The following is a 24,096-nucleotide window of genomic DNA, read 5'->3' on the forward strand; positions in this document are numbered from 1 at the left end:
TAGGTCAAATAAGGTTTTTGTTTACTTTTATTTAACTATTATAATAATTATGATGTACATATTTTATTTTGAAACGTTTTTTTCCATTAAAAATCTAAGTTTCATTATTTTTTACCTTTTAGTGAGTTACTTATTAATTTTTTGAAGTCGGTTCAATTCCTTTGCTAAAAATATTTTATATTTAATGTAGTCTTATAATTTTCTGTAATTCATTTTGTTTCCTCAAAATAATTCAAACTATAAGTGTGGTGAGCTAATTTTAAATTTATTTGTAAAAATTCAAGTTCCTCAACCTTTTTAGGCTCATTTTTAGACCATCAATAAAATATCTGTAAGAACATTGATAATTTCCTAAATACTACAATTTTCGTCATTTATTACATAATAACAATCTCTGTAACCAAAAATCAAAAAAGTTAAAGCCATAAGTGTGTATAAAGATATCCAACGAGAATATTTCAAATTTAATTTTGAACCAATATAAATACTTCGAGTTTCTTATCTTTTTTTAGTTTCTTTCTTAAATTGCATTTATCTTAACAATAAAAAAATAGTGTTAATACCCGATATATAAATAAAATCTCAAAACCAATTAAAACTATAATCTAACAAATATTTACTTGCAAACAGCATTCGCTTTCAACCGCCTAATGTATCAAGAGCCATCTAGAAATTGATAGTGAAAGTAGATCGAGATTTTAATATCATGCATATGTAGGAATCTTTGTATATTTTTTGAAAGCTTATTTTGAATAAAACTCGGGCTTATAATACAGTAAATAAAATATTTCCGAATACGAGGTATAGTGAATTAAATTTGACAGTTTTAGGTTGCCTATCTATTTGAAGTATGTAAGCCTAACGGCACAACATTGATGCGTTTGTCAAACGTCTCTATAAATTTACTATATACGTTACTTAATACGTAGTGATTAATATGTGATAGAGTTTTGATATATTCTTATACCTACTATATATTATATATAATACACTCTTTCTAGTGTATTAAATAATATGTACTGTAATTTTAATGTTTTTAGTTCACTTAGGCACTTCACAGTCAACTTCAAACTAAGAAGTATGAATACATAACCTCAGTTAGTGTCTAGTCAATTCGTTTATAAATATTATTAATAGTTTTGTCTTTTTCTAATTAACACACAACTTATATCTAGAAAGTAGAATATAACCTAATTTTAATAAGTTTATATATTCATTGCTAGCTAGTAAACTTATTCTTAATTATCATTTTATGGTTCCAATTATCAGTTACCTCAAAAGCAAGAAGTCAAAACAAAATCTCGTTTGATGTCAGCTTTCGATGAGCTCATATTTAACTGCTAGCTATAGTATGTTCAAAGTTATTTTGTACATACGTCATTTAAATTTGTGACAAACGTCGCAATGTTGCCGCATCAACTCTTCAGTTTGCCTTTGACATACTACAAAATTCTAATCTAAATAAAATAATTGAACAAAAATGTTATCAAATATAATTTATTTTAACATTACAGTACATCTAAAAACTACAGTTAATTATACAGCCACACATAGTTTATAGGTTAGAGTTATAACCTCTTATTACTATTGCTTTCAAGAATTTTGCATACGTCTGACAACCGGACGACTTTGTTAGGCTCATTCATTTACGTGTTCGAACTAATTAGACAGCATTGTGTCTCTTTTTAACTAGAATAAAATGAGAAGGAAATATTGTCTGATTCTAAAACCAATTTATAAATTGCGGCAGGCAATACTATGTATAGTAAACGTATTCTAACTTGTAGTATTCTTATAATATTAATTGTAATTTTGTGATTCTAATTGACAATTTAGTTTAAACAGTCAATCAGTATCTGACCAATCAATGTAATTTAACTCTTAAAATAATCTGAATTGAGTTAGTATGTATTTATGGATACTTGACAGTTGATCAAAATCTAAGGAGTGACAGAACATAACCTTAAACGTCGTCCAGTTTCGATCGATTTATTTTTTTTTCAGTTTTCTCACATTTTGAGTTGATTAAGACCGAGAGGTCAACTGACGCACTCGAATCGATGATGGTCGGTCTCTCTCGGCAATTAAATAATTGCCGGCGCAATTAAATTTCATTAGTTGAGCACATAAGCCTCCGCCGTCGTCCGTATTTAATCTGAAAATAGACTGGTGCCCGTAAATTGATTTACGTGAGAAAGGTACACAAGAAGCGAGAGATGGCCGTCCGCGAAGGAATCGACCGCGTCCCAGTTAGCCAATTTAAGTGTTTTACGATCACCGGGGATACTCTCCTATCGGAACGAGTGACATTTAACGTTATCAGCGGCGACAGGATCTCGCAAAAGTGGTTTATTAGAACTATCTTTTGGATACTGTTGAAATTTAATTTATTGTACCCTTCATTTAGAAAAATACCGATTTATTTTATTTTATAACTTCATAGCTGAGTAAGGAGTCTATATTGAAAATTATTTTTATCTATAGATATTGCGGAAAATATAGATTACCAATTTATGATTATAATATAATATCTGTGATATATCTATGATGTATTAAGTGCATTTAAGCTTATATTAATCTTCCTAGTTCTTTTACATAACGATAAATGGGAGCTATATATTTATAATTTTATTCCTGATAAAATACTTCTAGTACCAGAGGTTGTGAAGTACATTTCTAGAGAAAATATATGAAAGACAGTCTGTATTACTTACTATCTTACTTAAAAAATAGGTATTTTTCTTGAAAATCTTGAAAAATATAGGAGCGACATCTTTTCATTGCTATATATTTACTTACTTTACTATTATTTACTAGATGTTACTCTTTACAGAGGATATCAAGAACCTATATATTTATAATTTTAGAGGTTTTATAGTGTAATTTTATAAGAAAATGTATAGGAGTAGTATATTTACTATACCATAGATTTTGAAGCACATTTATATAGATTATATATGAATGTCTGTATTACTTACTATCTTACTTAGAAAATACGTATTTTTATTGAACTTTTTATTAATTTTTGATATTCATTGTTATTGGAAAAGTATAGGAGCTACATCTTTTATTTATTGCTATAGATTTGATGTTACATTTCATAGAGAATATCAAGAAGCTATATATATTTGTAATTTTAGAGGTTTTATAGTTCATTTTTATAAGAAAATATATAGGAGTGTTATAACTTTTTATTAATTTTTGATATTCATTGTTATTGGAAAAGTATAGGAGCTACATATCTTTATTTATTGTTATAGATTTGATGTTACATTTCATAGAGAATATCAAGAAGCTATATATATTTGTAATTTTAGAGGTTTTATAGTTCATTTTTATAAGAAAATATATAGGAGTGTTATAACTTTTTATTAATTTTTGATATTCATTGTTATTGGAAAAGTATAGGAGCTACATATCTTTATTTATTGTTATAGATTTGATGTTACATTTCATAGAGAATATCAAGAAGCTATATATATTTGTAATTTTAGAGGTTTTATAGTTCATTTTTATAAGAAAATATATAGGAGTGTTATAACTTTTTATTAATTTTTGATATTCATTGTTATTGGAAAAGTATAGGAGCTACATCTTTTATTTGTTGCTATAGATTTGTTGTTACATTACATAGAGAATATCAAGAAGCTCTATATATTTGTAATTTTAGAGGTTTTATAGTTCATTTTTATAAGGAAATATATAGGAGTGTTATATTTATCATACCATAGATTGTGAAAGATATAAGAAATTTTATAATATCTGAAAGATTGTGTGAATTACTTACTATCTTACTTAGAAAATATGTATTTTTATTGGAACTTTTTGTTAATTTTTAAAATTCATTATTATTGAAGAAGTATAGGAGCTACATGTCTTTATTTATTGTTATAGATTTGATGTTACATTTAATATAGGATATCAAGAAGCTATATATATTTGTAATTTTAGAGACTTTATAGTTCGGTTTTATAAGAAAATGTATAAATAATAGTGTGTATTACTTAATATATTACAATATGTTCAATGTATTACCTGCCACAATTTGTAAATTCGATTCAGAATTAGACAATATTTTCCTTCTCATTTTATTCTAGTTAAAAAGAGATGCTGTCAGATTAGTTCGAAGACGTCAACTAATAAGCTTGTCAACGTTGTCCGGTTGTCAGACGTATGCAAATTTCTTGAAAGTAATAGTGAACTGTAGTTTTTAGATGTGCTATAATGTTAAAATAAATTATATTTGATAATATTTTTGTTCAATTATTTTATTTAGATTGGAATTTTGTTGTATATCAAGGCCAAACTAAACTGAAACTCAGAGTTGATGCCGCAACATTACGACGTTTTAACGCCATATATTTAGATAACGTATGTACAAAATAACTTTGAATAGACTATAGGCTAGATTTGGGAACTTTTGGCGTTAGCCTATGTATATCTGGACCTGGACTTTTTGAGTGACGTATAACATATTAAAAAAATTAAGTGCCTTCGCCATAACGTCCATAATTTTTAAAGCATTTTTTTTAGAAGTTATTAGATCCCATTCATAAAGGAAATCAAATGGAATACGACTCCGAGACCCTTGAACATTTGAATGCAGACGTCGAGAGGTTCGGTATCGATAGGAATCTTTGCCGTTTCCGTAATGGACCGCTAGATGACCCATATCCGTACGATTCTGCACGCCCGTAGTCATCTCGCGGCTAATCTCATTCCGGACGAGAAGAAACGATAGGGATCAGCTTCGGTACTTGGCCGCCAGGTGACCAGCATCTGACCTTTGCACGGACGACGTTTGAGAACCGCTGAAATCGCGCCGGGGATCGCCGCGGTACGCTACGGAGCCGCCCAGGGGCCGATAATGTCTCTGAGTGTTGGAATAGGTAAAAATGTTAACGTTTGTATTGGGAATATAACCGGCACTTCGGAATAATATGCATGGATCTCTCTGTCTCTCGCCAATATTGGCTTGAAACTAAAGTATTCGTTCGTTCGAAAGTTCGAAAATGGGCAAAAATCGTGATTTTTACTGAGTGTAAAAAAATGGTAAGAAATGTTAGGTCTTAGAATGAGGTGAAAATATTACATTTTATCAATATTACTAGCGACCCGCCCCGGCTTCGCACGGGTGCAATGCTGATACTAAATTAAATACACTACAGAAAAAATATGAACGTTGTATATAAAAACATAGCGGCCCGCTCCGACTTTGCACGGGCATAAAATATATATGCCTATGTCACTCAATGAAAACATGATTAAAATCGATCCAGTATTTTTGGTTCATTCATTACTGCCCTTGGCCTGCACGCATTAAATTTGGAGTAAAACAATTCCTCTTCCCCTATACTTACTATGAAGATTTCCTGCTATCTTTGGAATATCTAAATTCATACAATTTTTATTACATTACACATTTTTAAACGCAAATTTTAAATTTGTAATATCTCCGAAAATATTTGTTTAATTTACATGCTGTAAGGAACCATATTGATCTATATTAATTGCACACTGTATTTAAGGTACTTAATTCGATAAGGATTAATGCCGTATTGCTTAAAATAGCTTCGTAAATAAGCCATTTTCTCACGTAAAAAGTAAACAATAAAAATGGTTAATGTGGGTTATCCCTAAAAGATAAACATATACCATCGCGGACTTTTTTGTAGACCTTTTTATGGTGTACAATACTGTAGTACATTAATTTGATCTAACTCGTAGGGTTAGGCAGCGTTTTTGCTAATTGCTAAATAAGCCTAAAAAAATAGGTTAATTTACGACATCACGTTAGAAACCTCTAAAATTAGCAATGTTGCCTTAGTATATTATGCATGTATTATACATATAAACCTTCCTCTTGAATCACTCTATCTATTGAAAAAAACCGCATCAAAATCCGTTGCGTAGTTTTAAAGATTTAAGCGCACATAGGGATATAGGGACAGAAAAGGCGACTTTGTTTTATACTATGTAGTGATAATGAGAAAAAATAAAAAGGATCAGTTTTAGTCCTAAATGAATGGTTTTTAAATTGTAGGATATAACAGAGTTTTAATCTTTACGTAATTTCAATCATAGTTGCCATATTGTCTAAAATATCTAAATTTGGAAGAAAATGATTTCACCATGTTATTAAGCAACGAATTTTGCACATATCGTAATAGTATCAACAGTATAGCGATGTTTAAACCCGAGTTAAGAAACAGAAAAGTTAAAGTGTAAGCTAAAAATCGTTCTATTTCATGATTATATTGCAAGAAACAACTAAAGATATTGTTTTGACTGGTTTTCATTATAAATGATCTTAGATGTCACTATTACCATTAGCAAAAGGAAAAAATCGTCAAATAGAATTGTCTGTATCAATTAAAACCATTTCTTCGAAACAGCTCACTTTTATTTATATAAAAAATACACTTAAATAACTAAAAGCATTAACAAATAACTTTTATAAATAAATTAAATAATAAATTAGAAATATGTACTATATTTCTCAACCACGTGTATATAAAAATTGGGAGATTCTATCTGCTCCAGAACCTTGAAGTCACCGTACAGCCTGTACTTGGAGTTCTCGCCAAACGCCTTCTCCAACATTTCGGTGAAGACCTTCAACCTGTGCGGGTAGTAGGACAGCCTGAACTCGCTGAAAACTATTGCGTCAACGAACCGAAACTTTATGCTGGTTTTAGACGTGTTACCTGATGCATTCCTCAGGATAGATAATGTCTGACTTCTCATCGTCGGACTTGAGATCGATAAGGTAGTCCAGAGTGACCAGGGCCGGTCTGCCGCTGACGTATAATACTGATGTTCTGATATCTGTCGTGTGTTTTGGCTGGGGAATTGTTGAATTAACGTTAGCGAGGTTTTGATGGGTGCTCGTTGCAATTCTGGGTCTTAACAGTACGGTACTTACGTTATAATAAATACATTTGGTGGCTGTCTTGCCAGTGTCGATGATACTGTCATAGTTACGATGATCAATCAGGAGAAATCCACCAGGCTTGACGCATTTCTCGAAGTTCCTCAACGCCTGCCTGTTAAGGAGGTTTATATTAGCCAAATATCACCAAAAATATTACGGTATACTCACTTTTGTTCCCTTTGGTCGCCGAAACTATCCAACAAGTGGGCGAACGAGTTCCCCAGGCATATCACGGCGTCGAAACCCTCACCCACGATGTCCTCGATGTCGTCATACAGGGTCAGCCAGTTGGCCTCCTCTATAACTAAAACGCGCCCCATTTACAACCTGTTCGTTTACCAATCGCCCGTTTCTTACTCCATTTATCGAACGCAGCCTCCTTGCGCCTGTTCCAGCGGGCCTTCAGAGCGTATTTCAACATTTTGTCCGAAGCGTCCACCGATACCACCTCGAATCCCTCCTCCAGCAGCATAATGGAGTCGATGCTGTTCGAAAAATAAACAATTTAGATCGTCCGACACGACCTCGGCCAACTGGGACTTACCCAGTCCCGCAGGCAACGTCCAGTATCCTCCTGCAGCCCTTGTCCCTCAACAGGCCCACCAAGAAGTTCTTGTAATTTTGGGTCCGGGAGTTTTTGTCGCCTATGAAGACCTCCCACACTTTGGCGGCTTTGCCGTCGGCGTATTGGTCCTTGACTCCCTCAGCTCCCACTCCCAGGGACCTGGTAGCTATCATATTTTCAGCCATGGTTACTGGGAATCAAAATAAAGCTCATCGAACGCTTTCAAAAAAATATTTTATGCATACACGAAAAATTAATTAACATTTTTTAATAAAAAAAATTGAATATTGTGCGGAAATTAACGTAGATGCTTAAAAATTGTCGTTAATTAACCCGACATAATCATAAATAATATTACAAGCATCAAAACAGAAATTATTCCCAAGAAAATTATGACGTAGCGAAATGCGGATTACTTTTTCACGCTACCATTAAAAACAGACAAACATACTTACTCGAAACCAACGATGTGATATATCGCAGAAACAAGAACCTGAAAGACAATATTTGACCGATGATTTGCAAAATCTTTTATATGCTCAAAACTGAGGATTGATTAGATATATAGTTGTGGTGGGAAATAATTTATTTGGAGCCGTTATCTCGACAGTTGTGCAACGAATATCTTGTTGATGAAAGAAGTGTTTTGTAAGCGTCCGTGCTGATGCTAATATTAAAACTATTTTTCTGTACACACACAAATATTATTATAAAACTCAACTTCCTACCGAGCCTTCATACGATGAAAAACATTAAATGTTTCTGTAGGAAAAGTATCAATAAAACATGTGTTACGGGAAGAGTGCATAAATAAACAGTTTACAAAACAATTGACTAATACTATTCCGAGAGAAATACAGAAAACAGGGATTTTACTTTAATAATCAATAAAAAAACATTACTATAATAATAACACTTATTATTTATATAGCCACCAGCTCTTGTGCGGTTATATCCCGGGTTTTTTGGATAATATATATTATGAAAATTGTATAAATATTCAACTTGCATACTACGTTTATAACCGCCACTATTCAAAAAGTTACTATTATTGTTACTTAAAACCGAAAATTCTAAGGCATTATTTATATGTCATAGTTAGGTTACCATAGTAACCATTCTCATGTTTATATATGTTACTATAGAACTTTGAACACTTATTTATTTACTTCATAATTAATACCAATGTCACATCGAAGCGTGACTGAGTTTAACTAGAAATGCTATGATTAGTAATGTAAAATATAAATATACATTTTAAAAAATATAATTTACTACTCAAATTGACATTGACATTGACGAATTGACAAATAATTTTTAATTTAGTGCCATGGCACATTGGATGAATTTGTTATTTTCAATTTTATTTGTTTCAAATTTTTTAAAATTTATATATATTAAAAATAAATATTTTAATTAACACTGATAAGCCATGAGTGTGGTTTTTGGTCTGTTACATCAGCTATGACTTGCAAAATACTTAATCGTCCAAGAATTAACAGATATAAATTAGTCTATTTAGCAACACACAAGTAAATTAACTGCTCATGTGGCAAAAACAATAAATTTTGAAAACACTATCTGTATCAGCTTTTGTTTAAATATAAACATCACTTTTGCTCAATCAAACTAATATTCCCCACTCTGGTTTTAACTAGTTATTAATTAAAATAACATAAAAGTTATATTAAAATCCTTATCAAATATATTTTATCAATAAATTTGAAAATAAAACCAATTAACTTTGTAATGAAAAATTTATTCTGCTAGTCATCTAACAGGTCATCAAGCCATTGCTCTAAATCATCATCTTCAGCCTTGTTTTGGGTGATTGTAACAATGGGTGGGTTATTAACAACTAAAATATAGTTACAGTCATGTAAAATTAACCACATTATGATATAATTTACCTGGTGAATCTTCTATAACACAATTTTCAATTATATGAACAATATCATTTATGGTGTTGACTTCCTCTGGCTGAATATCTTCAGAAACTTCTCTTTTAACACTATTGTCATCTGTTTTAGCAAAAGTCTGCTTGAATAAAAGCAAATTCTGGTTTGCCTCACTTTCCATGTGTTTAATATCTTGTTCGGTGAAATAATCTTTGGACATACCTATTCTTTCATACATAGGTATGGTGAGTATGCATTTATTCAAGAAATCCATATTTAGAGAAAACAATTCATCACCATCAATGGCATGTTCATCTACTTTATGATGAAAATGACTACCAGCTGTTATTGGTAAACTGGACAAAACAGCAAAGTCATTACTACTAGTTAAGAATTTCTCACATCTGCTTGGTACTTCCTCCGTGTAACGATCCCAGTTTGATTCTAAATTCGGTTTGTTTTTAGGTGGTACGTACTTCGGGTTCTTTTTGGTATTATCCTTATATTTAGCTTTCCCCTTTATATGTTTTATACCCCTGTAAAATACAAAAATATATACAAACATGCTCCGAAAACATTGTTGAAGTTCTCATGTACCTGCTTTTATCCTTTTCCATTATAACATTAAAAAACAACATATTTTAAATTAGAACAGTTATGCTTATGGCAGATATTTTAAGGTTAAAGTAGTATTAGTAATAAGAATAATCGAATTGCAACTATCGATGCATTCGATAGTCACCAAACAATATAACTCATTCAATAATTAAAACTGTGGTAACTATACAAATGTGTAAGTAAATGCAGCCAAAATTTTATAAAACATATGAGCGTAGAATTTATTAAATACTTGATATATTTTGTCAGTATTGTTTTGGAATTCCATTTCGATAAAATACTATTATTTATATGTTCAAAAGAGCTTTTTTTAAATAGAATATTAAAAAAACAAGGTAATATGACTTGGAAGAATAAGCTTTATTTTTTAAAGTATTTTAGGGTTAGAGTCTGGATGACAAAGTGGTGTGAAGCTAGGCATTAATTATGACATTTTCGCGTTTTAATAAAAATATTTTCGTAAGTTGCTGGCTTCTTGAATTTGGTCCTCTATCGGCCTGAATGCGTCCGTATTGTTCTTACTATCGTGTTTTGCTAGGTGTAGGTATACGTCGTCGTTGTTCGCGAAATCGCCCTTTTTTCTAGGTAAAATATGAACGTGGACGTGCTATAACAAAAAAATTATATAGCATATTGGGGACACTCAATAAAGCTTACATACAGGAACAGTTTGACCAGCAAAAGGTCCGTCTTGAACACAGAGCGTGGTTGATTGTGCATCATGAACAGTCTCAATGGTTTTACACACTTTTATTGCTGTAGCAAAAAGGTCTGCTATTTCCTCTTCACCGAGGTCCTTCAGCCTCTTGGCCACTCTTAAAGTGGAGACTAGTACATCTATAAGAACCCTCATAAAATATATCATAAATGCACTGAAAATTTAGAGACATACGGCCTGGAACTACACAGCGGATGTTGGTAAAAGCATAGCAGTATTTTGATGCATAAAAAACAGTTTTTCCTGGAACAACTTTATCAGAAAATGGATAGTTCTTGGAATCATCAATAGGTTCAGCTGTTCTGATCAGATTCAAATTATAAATATCATTTCTCCTATGAGAAAATACTGGCATCTCTATTCTAACCTTCTTGATTATGTCCAAATCTACTGTGGCCACTGCTATGCTTTGATCAGTGTTCGTGCTTTCAATGTATTTGGGACATTCAGCCAGTATTTGACCCCAAGGATCTACAATCTTATAATTGTTAATATGCAGTGATTATTGTGTCTCAACTATATATGGTATCATTGAGATTTTACCATGGAATGTCCGTAACTTGTCCTCTTTTCGTTATGACATCCATACTGAGCAGCTGCTATAACATAACACTGATTTTCTATCGCTCTTGCCCTCAGCAACACTTCCCAATGTGCCTTCCCTGTACCACTGGTAAAAGCTGATGGAAATGCCAGCACGTCTGCATCCAGCTTTCTCAAAAGTGTACTATGCTCAGGAAAACGCAAGTCATAGCACAAAAAAACATTAAGAAAAATTCATTAATAAGGAACTGCACAGGCAGAAAAAAAACAAGCAAAGGATACTATCTGTAGTCCTAATAATCCTACTGGAGCTTTTATAGGAGACACTATCTGTGAGCCGCTTGCATTATTGTCAGATTCTCTGAGGTTGATGTTCTTATCTGGTATAGAAACATCAAAAAGATGTATCTTTCTATAAATGGTATTAATACAACCTTCATCGTTGATAACAATATGTGAGTTATATATAGTGTTCTAAAATAACTCTAACTATAACTTAACAATGTTTTGTGTCAGTTAATTTACCTCATCATATCTTTCATGAAACCCTCCAATAGATAACCATATGTTATTTGTTTTTGCTAGTTCTTTATATGAAGACATTAAAGGTCCATCAATGGGCTCTGCTAATTTTCTAAGCTCATTTTTATTTTTACCTATAAAATCACAGGCCTCAGGCAAAAACACCATCTAAAAAAAATTGCAAACATGAATGGCAACTTGTCGTTTATAAATTTTAAAAAGTCAAGATACCTTTGCATTTTTATCCACAGATTCCTGAACTAGTGTCTTCACTATTTCAAAATTATTATCTTTATTATTTGTTGCTGTAAACTGGCATACCGACACGATACATTTAGTTGACGACATCCTGAAAAGGCTGGAAAATACTGTATACCTCGCTCTCGCTATGAAACTTATGGATAACATTGGAGATAATATTTTACGCACCTAAATGATTATTATTATTATTGCGTAATAGTGAAACAAATAACGTATTCCAGTGTAATATTATTTCAAAATCTTCTTAATACCGCAATTTGCGAAAAAATCTAAATACAAACAGCAATAAATCTCTAGTGACCTTGCCGAAAAGCACTTGTCTGGGGATAAGTCCCTTAGTTCTACCGCTAACAGAATGAAAATATAAAATAGATTAGATATACCACTTATATATATGTTGATATACAAGTCGGATAATGTTATAGCTTTATTAAAATTAATATTTATTTAAATATCCCTCAAACGTCTGAAGAAGAAGTTGTCAACACTGTTACCTGTAGTAGTGTTGTGCTATCGATAATTTTAAAAAGCGAGCCTTAATTCGATTATATTAATGTAAAAACTAGATTTAAATATTTTTAAGAAAAAATATGGATATATCGACGAAAAAAATATTTAAAAAATTTTTGGAACAAGGAAAAACCTCAATATTTTACAAAAAATATATCAATTTTTTTAAGAAAAAATAAAAAAATTAATATGTTGGCACTACAAATAAATATCGATATTCACTAAATATTTCCAAAAGTAGCGAAATTTTTCTAAGATCTTCAAATTTAAATCCCAACTTTAAAGTTTTACTAAAAAAATTAAGAGGTTCTTTATAATATTTAAGGAATATCGAAAATATTGATATATCGTTCAAAAAATGATGAGCTCAAAATATCGATAGTTTCGAAGAAATATAAATAATTATTTTTTTCTTAATATCCATATATTTTTTGCAAAATATCGATATATTTTTTGTAATATATCAATAAATTTTTTGGAAAAAATCGATAACTTTGAAATAAAATTGTCACTATAGAATAAGTAATATTTCCGTATTTTATTCAATCAACGTTATTTGATTTTAAAATATAACCTTTTATATAATAATGCCTGTATGTTATAAATAGTGTGTCCGATAACAAAACAATAATACGTTCAACCCTTGCAGTACAAAGATGATATAACTTTAAGTAAATGCCTCACAAAAATATTGAGGCATCGAGCTAAGGAAGAAGGATTAGAAATTACCAAGGAGGGATTTGTGAAAATTACAGATATTCTAGAGCATAGGTTTTTTAAAGGAAAATATACTGTGGACGACATAAAAAGAGTGGTTGCCTCAAATGATAAACGGAGATTTAGCTTGAGATCTACTAACGGAAATTTAGAGATATGTGCAAATCAGGGTCATTCAATTAAGGTATTTCTTAATAAATAATTATGAATTATTATTAATCTGCTATGTTTACTTTAGGACATTACTGAATTGATTCTCATTCCTATTACTCAAGCTGAGACTTTTGATGTGATTCATGGTACATATTTTAAAAACTGGCACAAAATTAAAACAGAAGGTTTAAGTCGTATGAGAAGAAATCATATACATTTTGCTAAAGGCTTACCCACCGATGGTAATATCATTAGTGGAATGAGAAACGACTCTCAGGTGTATATTTATATAAATTTACCTTTGTCTATTGCCGAGGGATTAAAGTTTTTTACGTCAGCAAATCAAGTGATATTAAGTCCTGGTGATGAAGATGGTGTAATTAAACCAAAATATTTTTTGAAAGTGCATAGTTCAAATGGACAAAAGTTAATGTAAATTGTGTTTATATTTTCTATGAATAAATATTTAAAACAATGGAGGCTGGTGAAAATAAAATTGCCGCTGGCAGTGAACATAATCTTTATAACAATTTGAAAATTCAGAGTCTATATGTTAAAGGTATATGGGAATATATATATTTTGTTTTCTGTAGATTGAGAGATTTCGTTAATTTTACAGGTTACTTCAATAACGTTCAGTCCCAACTGGTGGAGTACTTTTCAACATTTGGGAAGATAACAAGGAATCATTTTGGACCTGGATTTGCCTTCATTGATTTCAGTGATCCCAATTCCGTTGAAAAAGTAATGTCCCATAAAGTTCATATATTTAAAGGACGGAAACTTTATGTAGACTATAATCGAAACTCTATCAGAGGTAACTCATAGTCCTTTGTTTCCATGTTTTGGTTAACTGTATTTACTTGTAGTTCCGGTCAATAGTGAGGAAACCCAAAAAAACATTCACGAAGCTATCGTTTCCAAGCTGGAGCCATTGGATAATTTTGATCAGGAATTTTTTTGTTTAGCAGATATGCTGCAGCCGGATTTCAGCGAGAGCTTTAGCCGTTATAACATTTTGTGCGCGGACTTGTATAATGTTTTGGGTAGGGCGTATCCCGATGTTGTGGTGCATCGTTTCGGATCCAGTTTAACAGGCCTCGCTTTCGGTAATAGCGACGTCGACATATACCTCTCTAATGTGAGCCGCTCGAAGGACGAAGTCAAGAAGTTATGGGGCCTCAAGAAGCTGTTGATGAGATCCGGGCTCTTCACCAATTGTCTGGTGATAGCCGCCGCGAAAATACCGATCGTGAAATGTTTACATAGAAGAACCAATATCCAGTGCGATATCAACATTAAAAGTAATTTGGGCGTGCATAACAGCGCTCTGGTGCATTATTATCTGAGTGCCGACGTAAAAATTCGGAGGGCTATGTTAATCATCAAGTACTGGGCTAGATGCCTCAACATCAGCGGCAAACAGAACTTATTCACCAGCTACTGTTTGACTTTGATGTTCATATTCGTCCTGCAACGGGAACCGTACAAACTATCCTCGGTGTGTTCTCTGCAGGAACGCGTCTATGACGACAGCGTGTGGGCCGATAGCGTCAGGAAAGACCACCGGTTCAACACCGAAAAGATCCAATCTACGCCGCTGAAAGACATCGTGCGACAGTTTTTCGAGTTCTACGCCAACTTCGACTTCACCTCCCACATTATTTCGCCTTATCTAGGCGAGATTTTGCCCCTGGCTTATTTCGAATGTCCAGAACAGATTCCGGATTGTTACCAAACGTACAGGCAGCTGTTACGAGCCGACGACGATGGTTCGATGCGGTTCACGATTAAATGTCCGGTCTCGGTGCAGGATCCCTTCGAACACAGTCGTAACGTGTCCGCCAACGTGGGCGTCTCGACCCTGCAGAGATTCCAGCTGGCCCTTAAACGAGCGACCGAGATTTTCGCCGGCGACAGGATACTCTACCGCCTCTGTACGGAACAGATAACCCAACCCAGGGCATCCCACCCGGTCGGTCAAATAATCGACGACGCTTTCGAGTTGAAACTGACCAGGAGTGCCAATCTCCGGTACCTGACGCTTCACCAGTCGACGGGCGACGAGTCCTTGGACGACCGCTGGTTCGAGTCCCTGAAGCGCTTCCTCCTGATGGTGTTCAAAGACTTCCTGCTGTTTACCCAGGAGGAGGTCAGGGATGACGAGAGCAGATCCAAGGGGATTAAGGCGACCAATCAGAAAGATATCCACGATAATGTCCAGTACATATTTAGCACCAAGGTCAACGTGTGGACCTCGAGGAAACAGACCGCCAAGCTGCTCGATTTGTCCGGCGCCAACGGTTTGGTGGAGAGGGAGCTGGCCATCACGGAACACTTGAAAAAATCGCGTCCGCCCTTCGTCGACCTCCCCGCCCCTCTGGTTTCGTTTAAGATGAAGATTGTTCGGGACGAAGGAGGGGCGACGATATGCATCAATAAAATAAGCTCGTATAAAAAATTATATAAATCTTTCATCTGCCTTATGTATGGCCTGATACCGACATGGTTGGAGCATTATGAGAAGGATCTAAACGACAGTGCTATGAATTCGATCAAATCTTAACCGACTAAAAATGTGTATATTATGAAAGTAAAAAAACTTCCGACCAAGTCACTTTCGTGTACCTTTAATTTATTAGGTGTATGTACTAACTACCGGTCTATCAAACATTTTTTTTCACTTCTTTTGAAAGGCAATAATAAATATTTTCGTCAACATCATTCAATTTTATTATAAAAAAGAAAAAAAAATTCATTAAACCGCTAAATCTGGTTACCTGTGCCTTCAGTGGACAGATCATAAATATAAACCAGGTAACTAAATTGTAATTGATAGAAATAAGATTTGTTGTTTATTTACTGTCATCTATATTACACTGGGTCTAGTAGCCTTTGGCGTTGGGATTTCATATTACAGAAAGCTCTGTATATAATAAACAAATTTATATTATACCGAATGATGTGTGAATGAATTAACTCTAAACACTGTAATCATATATGCAACTCTCAAGGTGTTTTGAGTTTATTTTAATACGCATATTAAAGTAATTGAGAGTTTCTATTATTTTATAGACGAAAAACAGTAAAATACTTTAATTTTGAATCATTATTCTAGATGGAAAACATCCATTAGGTCCTGTAAAAAACAAAGAAATGTATATATACTAAATTTGGTGACTTAGATATTTAAATTAATTATCCCTAGATCTTTTATTCTCGTAAATAACAATTATTTGGAGTTGTACGATGTTACTTTTAGTTTATTTTAAAATGTTTAAATAACTTGACAGTTTTTTTTTAATCATCTGTTCAATAGAAACGGTAAATATTTTTAATTTTATTCAGTGTTGGATATGTTGTTAAAAATCTCTGCCCGAAGCGCCCATTGGATTACTAGATTTAGTAACCTTTGACTTCGAGCTTTCAAATTAGATGTTTTATTTATATAACTAAGAATTCTCTTGAGTTGTATAAATTTTGTATATATTAATAAATAATATGGTTGTTTGACAGTTACTTTATTTTTCTATTCGATAAAACAGTAGATATTTAAAATTTTAATCAATGTTGTGTAAGCCGTTAATAAAAAAATAAAATCACTAATTAGATTATTAGATCTTGTAGACTTTGGAATACCTATAACAGAAAATCCTATATAAAACAAGCAGATTTATTCACTTTCTCATTTATTATTTTTAAATTTTGAACAGCGTTGTGTTATTCCTCGAAAATTACTATTACGACAATGAGTAACCAAGCCTGTTGCTTTTGGTGAGTGCAATTTGATTAATTCTCTTGTATTATTCAGTTATACCTATCGTTCTGTATTATTCCTCAAAAAATACTCTTAGAACATTGAGTACAACTTTTGTCACTTAGAGTGAGTTCTATTTCACTTACTCTTCTATTATTCTCCAATTTTGTTAGTGTTCTGTAACATTCCTCAAAAATATTATAAGCATATTGAGTAACAAACCCTTTATGAGTTCAATTCAACTTTTTTTCTCTTATTTTTCAATTTTGAAAACTGTTCTATGTAATTTCTAAAAAAATACCGTTGGAAAATTGAGTAAAAGATCCTATTGATTTTAATAAGTTCAATCTCATTTTCTCTTCTATTATTTTTTAATTGTGAACTGTGATGTGGTATTGCTCGAAAATACTATTATATGTTATATATTACATAAGTTACACATACTGCCCCACATTTTTTTCACGAAAATAGATGACCTCAATATGATAGATGATAAAATAAGTTACTAGAACATTGATTATCTACTTCTGTTGCTTTAGGTGATTAATCTACTGTTTGTTATTGTTCAAATATTTATAGTGTTCTTCTATCTTATAAAAAATGTACCTCAAATATTTTTTATAAGATACTGATATAATAATGAATATGAATATTATAAGAATATCAAATAACAAACCCCGTTGCTTTTGGTGAGTACTTACGTACTTAACTTGCTTTTCTTTTATTTTTCAATTTTAAAAAGTATTCTATATTATTTCTCAAAAATTACTGCTGGCGCATTAAGTAAAAACTGTTGGTTTTGATTCAAGTTTTCTCCTCTCTTATTTTTCAATCAGAACATCTCAAAAATACCATTAGAACTTTGGGCTAGAGCACTTGGTAGGTCCAATTTCAATTGATTCAGTTGTACATACCCCACATTTTTTCACAGAAATAGAAGACTCCAATGTTAACAAATGCTAGAATATCTAGTAACCTCCCTGTTGCTTTGGCTGACTCATCCCCTGTTAATTTTGTATAGTGTTCTAAACAGCTACAGAAATATATGTCAATAAAACATTGAGTAACCACCCCTATAACTTCTTATGAGATTATTTTAACTTAACTGTTCTTTTATTTTTAAATAGGGTAGAGTGTCTTTCTTATTCATCAAAAGAGAATGTTCCCTATTCAAGCGGTGTCATCAGAAAAATCAAGCAGATTTATCGACTTATTATGGGAGGGTGTTAAATAAAACAATCAGTTATCCTTTGTAAATTTATTTAAGAGCATGTAGGAATTGTATAGATGACGGCTTATGTAAAATTTACACTATATCTCTACAATTTACGGACTTTTTATATAACATTTGTAAAAATCCTCCTCTTGTAGCCTGAATATGGTGAGTGATTGCATGTTATGAGGTAAAGGAAAAATAAATAGGTGTGTATGTATAAATTACAAATTACAGTACTAAGAAATAGGGGAGTAGAGAAGGGGGAGGGGTGGTTTGGATAGGTATTTACAAAATAACATAAAAGTCCCTTTACAATGTCTTGTTTTAAAATGATAACAATTTGCAGTTAAATTGGTAAAATATACTATATACGACGAAGTATAGTCTAGGTGTCGGGCGAACAATTTTCCCAGTTCCGACCTCACACCTGACCACCGCGTGAAAAAAAACCTCGCGCCAGCTCGCCGGAACGGGAAAAATTGAACGTCGTCTCTTCTTCTTTCAATTATGTCTGAACACATTGTCCACTAGTGGTGGGTTCGATTTGTTTTGGCCCTGGTTATTCATCGTGCGACTTTTGCTTTTCTTTTGTCTTGTTTGTTTCTACATAGTATCTATAAATCTGCGAAATCAATCTTAAAAAGTTTTTGAGGTATATTCGTGTCTTTGCTATTGAACGTTTCGTAGGTACAACTTAATACTGTCGTGACCGCGTGGATCGTGGTTGGCCGTTATGTATTTTTTTTGGTCTCTCGCAATTTATTTCCGTGTATCACTGGTTGTATATGTATATGGCGAAAAAGCGATTTGCATTTAGTAGAGAGGGAGAGGGAGAGAGATATCGTACACGAAAAAAAGGACAAACGCGGCGTCTGATAGAAACAAATCGGGAAAACCAGAGCCAATTGTCTCGGAGTTGCGGAATTTTTGCGATTCTGTTGTTGTTTAGGTTTCTCCTGCGACTGAAACAAGACCGGAACGAGGGCGGGGGGATGGAGGGTAGGCTTGCGACGGCGAGATTCGGATCACGACAAAAATAAGACGGACAAAAAATCGGCAACTCCAAAGAAATTGTACAGTCAACGAAAAAAATCAGGCAAAACATTTATACAATATAACAATACGCAATATATTTAGATACTAGACGTAAAACCGGGGGAGGCGGCACGCGCGCGGGGCTCCGGTACCGAGACGGCGCTGTTGAAGCCCCGCGCACCCGCACCGTCCCCCCGGCACGTTTTCAATTTGTAACTTTTTCACTTACATATATAATGAATTGCCTCATCCCTAAAAAATATCACTCGTTCATTTCCCATTCACCTTAACTAACGAAAAATTGTTAAAAGTCGACAATCAAGCAAATGATCTCCGTTGTCGGTGGATGAATCCGGACAAAGAGGAAAAAACGGTTTTGTGTCTCGAAAAAAAAAACCAACCGAAAAAAAAATAACGAAATTAAAAGGAAACGTAACAATATTCGTACTAAGAATTATGTCCATTTTTTCGCACTATATGCTCTTGGTTTACGCATGCTGCAAGAACTTTTCATCGATACAGTAATATTTATTCGAAATGGTTCGAAGGCTTCAGGCTCGAGGATCGAACAGAGTTCGCTGCGGATAAATGGGCGGAAAAAACGGAAGAATCTCTAAAGTAGATTGCTTATAACCTAACGAACGATCAACGTAGGTCTGTATGAATTTTAGAAAATCAGTCGTGTTGTTTATTTTTATCTAGTAGGCGTACGATCATGGCGACGTCCCATAACCGAAAACAAAAGGTTCTCTGTCGCTGTTTACTGACGCAGGAACCACCACTTTTCAAAATCTCTCTTCAGCTCTGTTTTTAGTAAGTTCAGTGTTACTTGCTCTCTTATCGTTTTTCAATTGTGCACAGTGTTCTTATATTATTCCTCAAAAAACTGTTAGAATATTTTAGTTGCAAATCCAGCTGTTTTTGGTGAGTTCAACTTCACTTACTAATTGATTATTTTCCCGTTTTTAAAAGTGTTGTATGTTAGTCCTCACAAAATTACTATTAGGACATTGAATAACAAACCCTATTGCTTTTGGCGAGTGCAATTTAATTAGTTCTCTTATATTATTCAATTATACCTATCGTTCTATTATTCCACAAAAAAAATACTCTTAGAATACTGAATACAATTTTTGTTATTTATAGTGAGTTCTATTTCACTTACTCTTCTGTTATTTTTCAATTTTCTATAGTGTTCCATATCATTCCCCAAAAATATCATAAGAATACTGAGTAACAAACGTTTTTCTCTTATTTTTCAATTTTGAAAATTGTTCTGTTATTTGTCAAAAAAAAAAAATTGGAACAGTGAGTAAAAGCTCTTGTTGCTTGTGATAAATTTGACCTCATTTTCTCTTTTATTATTTTTTAATTGTGCACTGCTCTGTGGTATTCCTCAAAAATCCTATTATATGTTATATATTACATCAGTTGTACAGTGTTCCACATTTTTTCACCAAAATAGATGCCCGTAATATAAATAGATGACCAAATGTATTACTAGAACATTGAGTAACTACTCCTATTGCTTTAGGTCATTTATCCATTCTTTCTCAGTTATCCTCCAATTTTATAGAGTTCCCTATTGTTCCTCAAACATTTTTATAAGATATTGATATAATAATGAATATGAATATTATAAGAATATTGAGTAACAAACCCTGTTATTTTTGGTGAGTTCAATTTAACTCTCTTCTCTATTATTGTTCAATTTTGAAGGCCATTCTATGATATTTCTCCAAAAATACTGTTGGAACACTGAGTAAGAACTCCTGTTGCTTTTGATGAGCTCTGAGATCACATTTTCTCTTCTATTGTTTTATAATTGTGCACTGTTTTATGGTACTCCCCGAAAATACTATTATATGTTATATATTACATCAATTATACACAGTGCCCCATATTTTTTTACCAAAATAGATGATAAAACGTATTATTATATCATCGAGTAACTACTTCTGTTGCTTTAGGTGATTTATCCACTGTTTCTCTGTTGTACTCTGTGTTCTATATTGTTCCTCAAACATTCTTATAAGATATTGATATAATAATGAATATGAATATTACAGGAATATTTAGTAACAAACCCTGTTGCTTTAGTGGTTTCAATTTAACTTGCCTTTCTATTATTGTTCAATTTTAAAGACCATTCTATTATTGTTCAATTTTAAAGACCATTCTATGTATTGTGTGATTTATTCTCAGTTTCTCTGTTATTCTTCAACTCAATAGTATTCTAAACTGTTCCAAAAAAAATGAATACCAATAAAACATTGAGTAACCACCCCTATGGCTTCTTATGAGCTTAAATTCACTTGTTCTATTATTTTTACATGGGATAGAGTCTCTCTTGTTTATTAAAAAAGAATGTTCCTCATTCAACTGATGACAAAACACTTTATTGAGTGATGTTGCTTTTGATGAAGTTCAGATTTAATTGTTCTTCTAATTCATCAGTCATACGCCAGTACCTGATATTTTTTTACAAAACTAAATATCTTCAATATTGATAACTGATATTGTTAGAACACTGACTGGTGGTTACCTCTGTTGTTTTTGGCAAGTTTGTAATACCCTGTTACTCTGTTATCCTTTAGTTTCCTAATAAGAAATGTTGAATAACTACCCCTATGATTCGGTGAGATTAATTTTATTTGTTCCTATATTATTTTTCAAGGGGATGCAGTGTCTTTTTCTTGACCACCAAAAAACTGGTAAATAACATTCTATCCAAATAAAACATTCTAAAATTAAATCAACCCTGTGGCTGTTAATGTAGGTTACAGCTCCGTTATCAGTTGTTTGTGCATTACAACCTCAAGAGTTAAACTTGGTGTATTCCACCCGCCGATCTATTAGGTTTTACTGTTCCAACAAATATACCAAAAAAAAACTTTCCTAGAACACCGAGCTGAACCTTTTAAACAGCAGCTGACTTTGGTGGAGGTTCCTTTGCGTTAATATTCGTACTCTCTGATGATTGACTCGACAAACAACATGTTCGCGTTATTTATGACAATATTCAACGGCGTTATAAAAATAGATGCGCTGCAAGGAACCACCTCGTAGATTTATTGGTGCCGGACTGCCCCGTTATCCGCAGTGAAGCGCTTTGAAACTAAAACAAACCTCATACATGTACCTCGAGCTGGCCCTGAACCTCTTAAACATCACTAAGACGTTAACGCAAGTCACCTCACTCACTGAGTACGATTCCTATTATCTTAGAATTGAAGATGAAACCAGAATGACGCACAGTCGCGGTAGTTCTAATGTATCACGACGGGACTCTGCTGCACACAAACCCCGACCATGGGACTACCGTCGTCTCGACTGCTGCTGTCCTGCGGCGGCGGCTGTTGCTGCTGCTGCTGTTTGCTCCTGGAGTTCTGTGGTGTCGCGTTCTGCGATCCCTGGCCGCCGTGCTGCTTCGTCTGATGTACCATGGGATGGCCCGACAGGGCGTAAGGCAACGACATCGCGCCGTGGTTCAGTACGGCCTGCGACACCTGATGGTACCGTTGCGACGGCGCAGCTCTGTGAGAGTGCTGTTGCTGCTGTGGCTGTGGTGGCTGCTGCTGCTGCTGCGGCTGCTGTTGAGTGAGCGCTCGTCCTGTTGAGGGCGACGAGTCGCATTCCATGGCTGTGTAGGCCGGAGGTTGTTGTTGTTGATGGGATTGGTAAGGATGACCCGAGATCATGTCTCGTGACCGACTGACTAAATTTAACCCTGAAACGGATCAATGTAGTAGAAACAATTTTATATATACACAATGAGCGATGGCAATGAGGCACAATGAAATGAACAAGCATTCTCATTATCAACGAACATTGAAAACGTCGCTATCTCGCAGGTTCTCTTCACTATCATCTAGTAATAGACACTCCCAATTTCGTAAATTGTACTATTACATTCCAGATCAAACACTTAATAAGTAAATTGATTTAGAGTCAGTATATGATACTGACTCCTTAGTACTACAGTACTATAATGTTTTCTAAGAAAGTTATATTGTTTTAATAATATTTGAGACAAATCAATTATTATTCATGTTGCTTTAGAGTCAGTATATATATATATATATATATATATATATATATATATATATATATATATATATATATATATATATATATATGAGTATATATATATATATATATATACTGACTTATTTTCGAGATAATTCAATCAGACATTTTTAATACTGGATGATTTCAGCAATTTTACACCATAATACAATACAATGCTTGTTGGAACATTACAAATAGATAGCCAGTTACCATCATACTCTTTGAATAAACTTAGATCATAGCCTTGGCATGTTTGACAGAAATTTTAGAATCAGTATATAATGTATAGATAAATGATGACCATTTTGTAACAAATAAATCAATATAAATTGGTTTATAGCCACTTTAGAATAATACACTTTTACTTATAACATATATTTGGTAATTTTAGAATCAGTATATTATTTAGGACAATTAGCATGACTATAACTTTAAGAAATATACATTAAGAAACTACTTTAGAGTCAGTATATATATATATATATATATATACTATAGATGAACTGAAGTGGCATATTTTTATTTTAGAATTATTCGATAGTAGAATCAGTATATAAAATTTAGACCAACAAACGTTG

The 24,096-nt window shown here is 33.0% G+C and overlaps 6 protein-coding genes across 6 annotated transcripts in view; 2 read left to right on the forward strand and 4 right to left on the reverse strand.

The window, feature by feature from the left end:
* Positions 1-6,381: 6,381 nt before the first annotated feature.
* On the reverse strand, positions 6,382-8,094 carry Gnmt (Glycine N-methyltransferase). Its single transcript, XM_076417961.1, has 7 exons — positions 7,955-8,094; positions 7,479-7,689; positions 7,292-7,419; positions 7,103-7,238; positions 6,926-7,046; positions 6,708-6,844; positions 6,382-6,652 (listed from the first exon to the last, which is right to left on the reverse strand). The coding sequence occupies exons 2-7, from the start codon at positions 7,682-7,684 to the stop codon at positions 6,478-6,480; spliced, it is 903 nt and encodes a 300-aa protein (XP_076274076.1). The 5' UTR covers positions 7,685-7,689; positions 7,955-8,094; the 3' UTR covers positions 6,382-6,477.
* A 1,148-nt stretch (positions 8,095-9,242) lies between these two features.
* Positions 9,243-10,150, reverse strand: LOC143205002 (uncharacterized). The gene is made up of 3 exons (XM_076417963.1): positions 9,995-10,150; positions 9,410-9,933; positions 9,243-9,357 (listed from the first exon to the last, which is right to left on the reverse strand). Exons 1-3 carry the CDS (start codon positions 10,033-10,035, stop codon positions 9,266-9,268), a joined length of 657 nt encoding a protein of 218 aa, XP_076274078.1. The 5' UTR covers positions 10,036-10,150; the 3' UTR covers positions 9,243-9,265.
* A 206-nt stretch (positions 10,151-10,356) lies between these two features.
* On the reverse strand, positions 10,357-12,482 carry NitFhit (ntrilase and fragile histidine triad fusion protein NitFhit). Its single transcript, XM_076417960.1, has 7 exons — positions 12,030-12,482; positions 11,802-11,966; positions 11,559-11,750; positions 11,277-11,489; positions 10,908-11,211; positions 10,677-10,852; positions 10,357-10,622 (listed from the first exon to the last, which is right to left on the reverse strand). Exons 1-7 carry the CDS (start codon positions 12,204-12,206, stop codon positions 10,458-10,460), a joined length of 1,392 nt encoding a protein of 463 aa, XP_076274075.1. The 5' UTR covers positions 12,207-12,482; the 3' UTR covers positions 10,357-10,457.
* A 674-nt stretch (positions 12,483-13,156) lies between these two features.
* On the forward strand, positions 13,157-13,875 carry Tpt (tRNA 2'-phosphotransferase). The gene is made up of 3 exons (XM_076417923.1): positions 13,157-13,162; positions 13,219-13,470; positions 13,525-13,875. Exons 1-3 carry the CDS (start codon positions 13,157-13,159, stop codon positions 13,873-13,875), a joined length of 609 nt encoding a protein of 202 aa, XP_076274038.1.
* Positions 13,621-16,958, forward strand: LOC143205003 (speckle targeted PIP5K1A-regulated poly(A) polymerase-like). The gene is made up of 3 exons (XM_076417964.1): positions 13,621-13,998; positions 14,059-14,256; positions 14,309-16,958. The coding sequence occupies exons 1-3, from the start codon at positions 13,914-13,916 to the stop codon at positions 16,003-16,005; spliced, it is 1,980 nt and encodes a 659-aa protein (XP_076274079.1). The 5' UTR covers positions 13,621-13,913; the 3' UTR covers positions 16,006-16,958.
* A 1,481-nt stretch (positions 16,959-18,439) lies between these two features.
* The window catches only part of LOC143205017 (serine/threonine-protein kinase minibrain), a 59,572-nt gene continuing 53,915 nt past the window's right edge, over positions 18,440-24,096 (reverse strand). Inside the window, exon 9 of the mRNA XM_076418005.1 lies at positions 18,440-23,177. Coding sequence (XP_076274120.1) covers positions 22,717-23,177 — 461 coding nt within the window. The 3' untranslated portion in view covers positions 18,440-22,716. The remainder of the gene's footprint in view (positions 23,178-24,096) is intronic.

The sequence above is a fragment of the Rhynchophorus ferrugineus genome, unplaced genomic scaffold, assembly GCF_030347505.1.
Source record: "Rhynchophorus ferrugineus isolate W39M unplaced genomic scaffold, kcgeb_rfMv2 rfM11, whole genome shotgun sequence".
In the NCBI taxonomy this organism is placed as follows: Eukaryota; Metazoa; Arthropoda; class Insecta; order Coleoptera; family Curculionidae; genus Rhynchophorus; species Rhynchophorus ferrugineus.